This window comes from Phyllopteryx taeniolatus, chromosome 2, assembly GCF_024500385.1.
Source record: "Phyllopteryx taeniolatus isolate TA_2022b chromosome 2, UOR_Ptae_1.2, whole genome shotgun sequence".
Classification (NCBI taxonomy): Eukaryota; Metazoa; Chordata; class Actinopteri; order Syngnathiformes; family Syngnathidae; genus Phyllopteryx; species Phyllopteryx taeniolatus.
The window spans coordinates 21715236-21726524 of NC_084503.1; the positions used below are offsets into that span (position 1 = coordinate 21715236).

Genomic DNA, 11289 nt, shown 5'->3' on the forward strand with positions numbered 1-11289 from the left:
AGTTGGATTGCTGTGAGAAAAAAGCTTGTTAGATATTTTTGAGATAAGAAGTTGCAGCCTTACAAGAATGAAGTTGTGTTTTTCCCAGTAAAAAAACAAAACAAAAAACAGACGGAATTGTTGCCCATTTTTTGATGAAAAAAAAATGCAATTTTACAAGAATAAAGCTGTATATCTTTGAGCAAAAAAAAGTTCTATTCCTTCCAGAGCTTTTTTTTCCAAGACAAAAATCATAGTCTTACAAGAAAAAAGTATTTTAAAAAGTAGTAATTTTAAAACAATTAATCTTTTAGAGAAACGTTTTTAGATTTTCATGAAAAAAAGTTGTAATCCCAATAGAACAATCGGATAAAAAGTAACTAAAAAGTGATTTATTTTTTTTGTCCCCCCAAGGGCACAGTTATGCAAGTTATTGGTTCCAATCATTCCTTTTTTGTTTAGCAGAAAATGGAAGTTGTTTTTTTTCATGATTTTTTTTTTCCCCCAAGAAAAAGTCAAATTTTGTTCTGGAAATAGTCTTGTATTGTTGAGAAAAGAGGTTGTATTTTTGGGGAAATATTTTTTTTAACTTTTGAGTGAAAAAATAAGAGCTTTTATATTGTTCAAAAAAAAAAAATAAAAGATTCGTATTTGTTCAGGGAAAAAAGTCAATCTTATGAGCATAAAGTTTGGTGTATTTTGATGAAATAATAGTATTCTTATGACTGCAATGTATTTTTCTTTGGATTGGCGCATCTGAGATTTCTTTGGATCTGCCCTGTTTGCACTGCTCTGGCATCAGAAAGTCAACACACAGCATGGGCAAACTGCGGGCAGCTTGTTGTGTGTTGTTGCTCCTCATCTATTATGCATCAAGTCTTAAGGGCAACCTCTGATAGTTTGATGCGCGCGTGTGATTGCCGCCTGTTTCCACCAGAGGAGATGCTTGTCCACATCTGGCTGGAGGGCAACTTGGTACGTTCTGTGTGTTTGTTTTCTTCACGGCTTCTTTTTCTTTCAGTGCTCGGTGTCCTGCGGCGGGGGCGTCCAGACTCGCAACATCCAGTGCCTGCGTCAGGGTCGTCCGGCGGCCGGCTGCCTGCCCCACCAGCGACCAGTCGCTTCGCGGGCCTGCAACACTCAGTTCTGTCCCCGCGGCGTCCCGCCACCACAGCACCATAACCGGGTGACAGCTGCAGGGACCACACTGAGAGGTAAAGTGCTTCAAAAGTGAATGTGTTGCTGTGTCTACATCAGGGCTTTGCAAACTTTTTGGTTCCAGGGACCACTTACAAGGGAGAATCTCCCCCTTTTCCTAAAAAAATATTGACTGAAAAAAATTATGAAACGGATTTTCTAAAGCAAAAAGTTCATATTTTCATTTTCTTTAAAAAAGTACAAGTACTGTATTACGAATTTAAAAAATCTAAAGTTACAAATGTAATTATTTTCTGCTCAGTCCCTTAAACCCTTCCCCTGAAAAAGTGTGTTTATCAAGTCCTGAAAATAAGCGCAAGTTCTTTGAGGCTCCGTTGTGTCCAATCTCTCTGTGCAGGCGAGCCCCCCTGCGTGGACCACTTCAGCTGGTGCCACCTGGTCCCCCAGCACGGTGTCTGCGGCCACAAGTTCTATGGAGATCAGTGCTGCCGGTCCTGCACCGGCAGGAGGCTCTAGAGCTCCCCCTACTGAAGAAGGAAAGGACCCGGACCAACCCTGAAGCGGACCTTTTAGAACTCAGAACACATAGAACTGCACCCGACAGAATGTGTGTGTCCTTCCTGGAGTACTTGACTAATGAACTGAGTAAAGATGTAAGAAGAGAAGATCAACAAACTGGAAAAGTAACATTTACCGTCTGTGGGACATTTGAGCGCTCCTCTTTTGCTGTTATTAGCTCGCCTCTATCGTGTGTTTCAAGGATCCGATGCCTTTATTTAACTTATTGCGCATGGCGTTATATTGTGCAGTGGATCTGTGACGTGTAACTCACCCACAATAGACATTCTCCACATGATGACATTTTGTATTTTTAATTTTTATAATTTAGTTTTTTTAAAAATTTTTTAATGAAGAATTATTAGCATTTGGTGCACTTCTCCTGGTCCTGTTTTTCTGCTTCCTGTTGCTGTAGCACCACCAGGACCTTCCATGCGTGTTGACATGGTGGAAAACATGCTTTTGTGTGCGCGTCTCTCCTGTATCGCTTTGATAATAATACAGCTTGTTCGAGAAGCAACCTCTTTTGGTTTTGATTGATGCCTTATCGGAGGGGTCTCGAGGTGACAGTCGAGGTCCAAAAAGTTTGTTTTACTATGATTTTTTCATGTCAGAACAAGATTCTATTGGTTAAAGAGCAATGCACTATGTCAAAGCAAGACCTCTTGATTTTGATGGTCAAACCAGAACCTATAGTATGACATGTCAATCACAGAGTGTAGTGACTGTGTTTACCAGTAAATGAGATTGCATCACAGCTCCAGCAGCCACCAGCCAAGATCGTTATTGACTCGACTCATCCTCCCTTTTCTGCCTCCAAACTTTTCTTTTTCAGCGACTCGCTGCCGCTGTTGTCATTGCTCTTTAATCAAAGCGTGCAAGCCGCTTATTATTTTGGGCTTCGTAATGCGCCTGCATACATTTTCAATGGGAGACAGGTCTGGACTGCTGGCAGGCCAGTCTAGTAATCGCACTCTTTTACGAAGCCACACTATTGTTACATGTGCGGAATGTGGTTTGGCATTGTCTTGCTGAAATAAGAAGGGGCATCGCTGAAAAAGACGCTGCTTGGATGGCAGGATATTTTGCTCCAAAACCTGTATGTACTTTTTAGCATTATTGGTGCCTTTGCAGATTTGTTACTCTTGGCATAGGCAATAACCCCCTACCCCCCATACCATCACAGATACTGGATTTTGAACTTTGCACTGATAACAATCAAGATGGTTCTTTTTCCATTGGGCCGGAGGACACAACGTCCATGATTTCCAAAAACAATATAAAATGAGGACTCGTCAGACCATAGCACACTTTTCCACTTTGTGTCAGTCCATCTCAGATGAGCTCGGAACCAGAGAAGCCGACGCAGTTTCTGGGTGTTGTTGATATATGGTTTTTGCTTTGCATGGTAGCGTTTTAACGACCAACTGTGTTAACTGACAATGGTTTTCTGTAGTGTTTCAAAGTCCATGTGTCAATATCCTTTACACAATGATGATGGTTTTTAATGCAGTGCTGCCTGAGGGATCAAAGGTCATAGGCATTCAATGTTGGTTTTTATCCTTCACCAGACATTTCGCCAGATCCTCTGAATCTTTTGACATTATGATGGACCGTAGCTGATGAAATCCCTAAATTCCTTGCAATTGTACGTTGAGAAACATTCTCATGCAGTTGTTCACAAAGTGGTGACCCTTGCCCGCCTCAATTGTGAACATACAGTATAATAGCAAATTAAAGGAATATGCCTTCTAGTGGCCGTAAGCAGTATAGGGTGGACTAGCATAACAATCTGTGTTTAGATGACGAAAAGGAATGGCTTAGCAAGCAAGCTGTCTTTTGCATTGAAGTAGCTTTAAAGCACAACTTTGCCCGGGTTTTCTAAATACGAAATAAGCCACAAAGTCTGCCACCTCGCACAGGCATGTGTACATGTCGTATGATCAAAGTGATGGATGCTCTTTCCAGTTATTCACGATTACTCCCATCTTGCACAATAGAAATTAACGCAATGACCTGAAAAAACCCACAGAGTCAAACAAATAAAATAAATGAAAAATAAAAATAAAGGTCTGTGGCACGCTTTGTCACTCGTAGGCACACATTAATGTCGTATCATTAATGTGGTGATTTATCTCGGCAGCTATTCAGGATAACTGTGACGTGGCACAATAGAAAAAAAACAATGACTACAAATAATCAGAGTAAAAAAAAAATGGCCACCGCATGCTCAGTTATATATGCGTGTGTGTACGTGTTACATCCTGGAATTAATGCGGTCGCTTCTCTCTCCAGTTATTTATTGCCGACAAAAGAGGAACAGAACCACAAAATATAATCCACAGAGTAAAAAACAAAGTCCACGGCACAGTCGGTCACAAACAAGCGTGCATTGATGACTATGCGATCACACCTCTCAACAGTAATTCATGCTAGGCGCCAGTTTGCGCAATAACTAGAACAACTAGTAAAATAAAATGTCCAAGGCACGTGTGCAATTTATATGTTCTACAATTATTGTGATTGCTCCTCTCGCTAGTTAATTATGGTAAAATGCACAATAGGAATGAGCACAATGACAAAAAAATTATCCGTGGTTACAATGTATGCATCATATAACTCATGTTAATGCTACTCTCAACACCACATTGCACAATAAAAACAAACACATCAAGTAGACTTTTATTTAGAATTTCAACTACACATTAGCATTCATAATGATCATCAGCATGCACGTGCTAAATGTTAACAGGTAAGAAGACTAATAGCTCCTGTCAGTTTGCATAGACAGAAATCAAGTGTGTAACAGGGAGTGTAATGTACACACCGCCTCTTTCCAATTTATCCAATCCAAAATGGAACCTGTCGCCCTTAATCCCCTGCACCTCGCCTGATCGATGCAGCTATTTCTGCCCTGTATTTCCACATTTTCTCCTGCTCCATCTCAGGGCCTGGTTGTTATTTTCTCACCACCAGCCTGTCACGTGCCTCTCCCCAGCCTAAGGCGCTAGTCTGTGTGCGCAGTGAACCCTGATAGGACCCCCTCAACCACTGACAGTGGGGCTGATCACATTTTAAGAGAGTCTCATCATACTGCCTTTAAAATATCCATCTCTGTATTTCTTGAAGCCTTTACTGCACTAGCTGTCATATTTCAGTGGTAGTGGTCACTGAGCATGTGCGAGACAGCGACACACATCTTTGTCCTTTTCTAACCTCCCACGTGAATCATAACCTCACAGATCTTACTCAAATCCAAACCCTACACTAAACCAAGAGTCTACCAGAACCCTAAAATACACCTACCAATAAACGAAACTCAAACCATACCCTAAACCCATATCCCCTAACCTAAACCATGACACTAACCCTACCCTAAAGTCTACCCCTAAACCCATGAATCTACCACTAAGCAGAAAAGGGGGGACTCGAGTAAACTGACTTGACGTGAGTCGACTCGAGTTGCCAGTTTTATGACTTGCGACTTGCTTGCCAAATACTTAAGAAAGACTTGATTGTAGACCTGGTAGCCAAGAGACTTGACTTTGACTTGCTACATGACTTGTCATGACAAGTCATCTAATTCCGAGTTGGAAATCTGCATTTTAATTGAGACAGTTTGCCTTTTTTTAAAGTAAGAAATGTTTCAGGGGGTCATTTGCGCCAACCCGGCAAAACAGTTTGTGTTGTTGCCCACTTGCCGGTGTGAGGTTAACCACCTGCATGAACACCGATGGAAGGAGCTCCAATGATAATAAAATTGGGATTCAAGGATGATGTCGATGAAATCTGCAAAAAGAGGATGACAACATGCATAGTTTGCAACTCGCACATCAAAGACACAATAAGAACGACGTCGAACTTCATCTGTCACTACAAAATATAGATAGGTAAGCTAATTTAAGAGTTTAACTAGCTGGTCAACATTAAGTTTCATACACTGGCTTAGGGCGGCACGGTGGGCGACTGGTTAAAGATTGCAACATTTTCATGTCATCTATTATTCACATTCATGCTCCATTAGCCCACTAGGTACACTTCTAATTATATTTGACCAACAGAAAACAGTCTTGGCTTTTGCTTAATGGTGCTCTCTTAAGAACCGTAGACATTAGAAGGCTGTCCTCACAAAGTACACAGCACAGTTTGTACTGGAAAACAGTTCAGTGCAATAGCTTCAATCAATCAATCAATTATCATCTAAGTTGTTGTTCATTTAACTTTTACAAGGTGTGAATACTTTTTTTTCTAGTGTTATGATTTGTGAAAAACACATTTTATCACCACTCCGATATATGTTGCAACTGGAGCAAGATTGTATGACTTGACTTGCGACTTGCTTAAACCAAGTAATGACTTGACCCGACTTGGTTGAAATTTAGTGGCGACTCGACTTGCTTGATTTTTTTCCCCTCAGTGACTTGAGACTTGCTTGTGGCTTGCATATATGTGACTTACTCACATCTCTGCCACTAACCTACACTAAACCCTAACCCAAACTTAAATCTACTCTCAACTCTGAACCTTTGCCTACCCCAACGATAACAAAACCTTACGATTACCCTCACTTTGCTCTAAACCCAATCCTCACCCTGACACGACTATAACCAACCTATAACCCTAAACACATGCAAAAATAGTGTGTAACTACATCGAGCTTGGCTGTGTCAGTAGACACTGACTTTTATTACAGTGCATCTTCAAGGAGGGTACAATTTCAGAACCACAACAGAAGACACTTGTTCATTCAAGGCACTTTCTCTTGCATGTGGATCATGATGGCGACGGGGCTTTTAGACATGAAGAAGAAGATGAGGTCCCCCCACAGCAGATCTGGCATGATTAAAGGCTCAAACGACAAGCGACGGCTCTCGGCTTGGCGGCGGGTCTTTGTGCCCGTGTCATGGCCGGAATAATTTAAGAAGGCTGCAGTAAAAAGAAGACCTGTGGATATCAGCGCCGCCGCCGAAGCCTCTAGCCCATTAGCCTCTTCTCTCCTATCGATCTGTGTGTTTGCTACAGCATCTTGTGCACCGCCACCTTCCCGTCACCTTGTCTGTCTCATTACTTCCATTGGCCTTTTGTAAATTCAGAAAAGTTTCCATTTGATGGGTTGGAAAAGTGTCCAGGAGAAAGTTCTTTCACTCATTTACTTATTTATTATGACTTACAGTATTATGTAGCAAAATTGTGTAGTGACTGACCCAGTTGACCCCCCCCCTCCCACCAACAACTGGATAAACTGCATGCCTCCCCGCGGCTCTGCTGTGCGAGACAGCCATTAAAAGATGCCTGCTGGACCTTAATTTAATTAGCAGCTTCCCGTCAACTCTTGATTCCCGTCTTCAAAAGACTTCTTTCCTTTTTTTGAAGCTAGCGACCAAAAGGTTGGGGGACCCTCTCGCCAAGAAGACGAAGCTGGGACAGATCGACAACGGAATGCAAATACAGCAATGAACTATTTGCTTAATATTCAAACATGTACGCAAGGCGCCGGCGAACGCCCAATAGGAACAATTGCTGGGACACGGACATTTTTTTCTCTTGTGTCCTGCTCCTCTGCCGTCCTGGCTGGCTAATCGCGCCAACCACTGGGTGGCCTCAGCCAACTCCCTTCCTTTTCTATTGTCCTCCAGTTTTACCAGGCGCCACTAAGTGCGCGAGCGCCCGCCTCAACCCGACGGCGGCTTCAATCGTTCTTTTTTTCTAGCCGTGATCAGTCGGCGGAGCCTCAGCAAGCAACTACCGGCATCCTGTCCCGGTCACGCACGCAGCTGGGAGCAAGAGCTGGGCCCACCACAAGGTCAATCGGCAGCAAAGTTACGAGGGGACAACAATTTTTCTTCTTTCGCTTCTTTTGTTTTTGTTTTATTTTTCTGCAACATTTTTCTTCTTCAACTAAACCTGCTTCATTTTCCTCCAGAGATGTACGGAGAAAGATCATCCCCACCGACCAACTGATCTACGGTCGTGAGTACATCACAACAAGCGTTGCTAGAATGTACAATATCAGTGTCTAATAAGTTTAGGGAAATTACTAGCTTTACACATGTAGCCCTCACTGGCAGTACTCACAAAACCGTTGAACCCTCAGTTCACTGGGGAAAAGAAAACCGAAACCGATTGGCGTAGGAACGCGCCCTCAAAGCGCTTCAGTAGGCACAGCGACTGGATCCCATAGCGTCGAAGCGGCAGCCCGGTGGCGTTGAGCAGGCAGGACCTGTGGCGTTGAAAGAGTAAATCCGTTCGCGTTGAAAACAGTCAAAAATCCGTTCGCGTGGAAAACAGTAAAAATCCGTTCACGTGGAAAAACCAACCAATCCGTTCGCGTGGAAAAAAAACAGGTCCCGAACCCCCCAAAAAAACTCTTCCTCCCCCGCCCATCTCCCGCTCTTTTTCCCCACAACCCACCTCCTTCCCCCAATCCCATTGGACGCACCACCCATTCAATCAATCATTAAAAAAAAAAAAAAAAAACCTGAAATGTTCACAGACCCCTCGGAACGCAGGACACCCCAGTATCCATCCACACAAAGAACCAAACAAACTTTTAACTAGTTTTCACAACAGCAATTCAAACAAATACAGTTCAACACATTTTAGTCAGTACACTACACTCTCCCCCCACAAAAAAAAATGGTCATGCCCTCATGACATGTATAACAACATAACCTTTTATGAACAGACTTTTATGTGGTTCTAGACTTCTTTATACCAAGCATACTCAACAGTTCATGAATAAGGCGGCTCTCGAAATCTCTGCCTTGATCCGAGTGTACTCGCTTCGGTAGACCATAGTGGACAAAATATTGTTCCCACAGGACCTTAGCAACTGTTGACGCCTTTTGATCCTTAGTCGCAAAAGCTTGAGCATAACGTGTGTAGTGATCTGTAACTACAAGCACATTACAAATGTTTCTGGAGTCAGGCTCAATTGTCAAGAAATCCATACAGACAAGATCCATCGGCCCCTCACTGGTAAGATGTGACAACTCAGCAGCTCTCTTGGGCAGCGTTTTCCTCTGAATACACCTTGAACAATTTTTACAATACGTCTCAACCTGTGTTTTCATACGAGGCCAGTAAAATCTCTATCGCACCAACCCATAGGTTTTGTCAAACCCAAGGTGACCTGACTGGTCATGCAAAGACTGAAGAACAGTTTCTCTGAACTTCTGTGGGAGTAAGAGTTGTTGTCAAACTTGTTTGTTGGGAGGCTTACTGATTCGGTACAGTACAGAGTCCTTGACCTTTAACTTTTCCCACTCTTTTAACAACAATGACACATCCGGATGTTTTCGTTTGTTAGCCCGGTCCGCAAAGTTCTGCACAACAGCACACCACACTTCTCCAATGCATGGGTCTTCCTGCTGAGAATGTGAGATGTCAGCTAAAGACATTTGGGGCAGTGGCTGAGTGCTTACAGAAGACACACTACAATAAGCTCTGGGTACAGCATGCTTGGATGAGCCCAGGAGATCCACAGCTCTGCAACGGTGCGGATGAGGTGTTCTAATTGACGACATGTGACAGACAGCTTGGACGCTGGTAGGAGACATGGACACTTCCTCTTCACCAGACACATCGCTGTCAGCATGAGGACGCCGTGACAATGCATCTGCATCAATGTTTTGTTTTCCAGAGCGATATTTCAGGCTGAAATCATACATTGATAGCTCCGCTAACCATCTATGTCCTGTTGCGTCCAACTTAGCGGTGGTTAAGACATATGTTAACGGGTTATTGTCTGTGTGAACCTCAAACTTGACTCCGTAGAGATAATCATGCAGCTTGGTAGTGACAGCCCATTTTAAAGCCAGAAATTCAAGTTTATGCGTGGGATAATTTTTTTCTGACAGAGAGAGGCTCCTACTTACAACTGCAACCGGGCGCAAACCTTCTCCTTGGTCCTGATAGAGGACACCTCCTAAGCCTTCTCTACTTGCATCAACATGCAGAACATAAGCCAGATTTGGGTTTGCGATTGCAAGAACAGGTGATTCTGTAAGACTGACCTTTAATGTCTCAAAAGCTTTCTCACAGTCTTCATTCCACCTTGCCCCAAACGGCTCTGAGGGGTGGTACCACTCTGTTGTCTTCATGTCTGTTTTTGAGTTCTCTTTCTCTTTGTTGTTCTTTTCCATTTTAGTATTTCCTCCTGGCCTTCCAGTCACAATGCAGCCCTGCAGTAGCTGATTGAGCGGATGACAGACTCTGGAAAAATCTTTCACAAACCGTCGGTAGTATCCGCAAAACCCAAGAAAAGAACGGAGAGCAGTGATGTTCTCTGGGCGTGGCCACGACTTCACAGCTTCGATCTTTGAAGGATCAGTAGCAATGCCATTGCTAGAAACGACGTGCCCAAGATAGGTTACAGAGGGACAGCGGAACTGACATTTATCCAAAGATAATTTAAGTCCCTCTTCCTTTAATCTGTCAAGAATTTTAAGAAGGCGCTGCTCATGTTCCTCCAATGTTCTCCCGAAAACAATGACATCATCAAGGTACACTAACACTTCCAGCAAGATTCATATCACCAACCGTCCTTTCCATGATACGCTGAAACGTGGCTGGTGCTCCACAGATGCCTTGTGGCATTCTCTCAAATTGATAAAATCCTGCCGGACAGGTAAATGCCGTTTTTTTCTTTGTCAGCATCACATAAAGGGATCTGATAGTAGCCACTTCGGAGAACAAGCACGCTGAACCATTTGCTACCACTCAGGCATGTCAGGGCATCCTCCACACGTGGGACTGTATACTGGTCAGGAATTGTTCTCCTATTTAAGGTCCTGTAATCTACGCACATACGTATGGTCCCACTTTTCTTGCGGACCACAACGATAGGTGACGCATAGGGGCTTCTAGACTCTGAAATTATTCCAGCTTCTTTCAAATCATTTAAATGTTTTCTCACATCCTCCAAATCCTTTGGAGGTAAGCGTCTAGATCGTTGTCTGAATGGTTTGTCCTCCGTCACTCGAATGCTGTGTTGTGTGCTCTTTGCACAACCAACGTCAAACTCACTACAGGAGAAAACCTCTTTCCTTTCCATCATTCTCTGACACAGCCTCTCCTTCCACTCAGGAGGCACAGAAGAATCTGCGAAGTTGAAAGACGAGGGGGATAGTTGAGATGTGGACGGCTTAGATGACTTCTTTTCAGGGACTGCATTTATTACATCCACCCTGTGCAAATGAGCAATTTGCATACCACGTTTCAATGTCACAGGATGATTTGATACATTTCTCAAAGTTACTGTGATACGACGACAATGAACAGCGCTTGCTTTATCAACAACAGGCATCACTAACAGTTCTTCAGGGAAGTAACCCTCCTCTGGGCCTTCTACAAGAACAGCCTGACCAGAAAACCCCCCCACAAATTTTGGCACGCCAACCACTTTTGCAACGCCACCAGGAGACAGCACTAAGGGCTTCTCTCGAGTGAACCAGACTGTTCCTCTTTTTAGGTCAGCTGTGTCATCTGGGGTGCTCCAAAACTTCTCATAAGCCTCTTTTATTGCTGGGTGAACAGACATGTTATGTAAGAAATTATCTCCGTTTTGTGTCTTGCAGGAATGAAATAAGCTCC

General features: G+C 43.3%; 1 protein-coding gene across 2 annotated transcripts in view; it reads left to right on the top strand.

Annotated features, from left to right (window-relative positions):
- The window catches only part of adamts18 (ADAM metallopeptidase with thrombospondin type 1 motif, 18), a 95872-nt gene extending 92132 nt beyond the window's left edge, over positions 1-3740 (top strand). For both annotated transcript variants that reach the window (XM_061765305.1, XM_061765316.1), the window contains 2 exons: positions 1001-1193; positions 1535-3740. In XM_061765305.1, coding sequence (XP_061621289.1) covers positions 1001-1193; positions 1535-1653 — 312 coding nt within the window. In that variant the 3' untranslated portion in view covers positions 1654-3740. The remainder of the gene's footprint in view (positions 1-1000; positions 1194-1534) is intronic.
- Positions 3741-11289: the final 7549 nt, after the last annotated feature.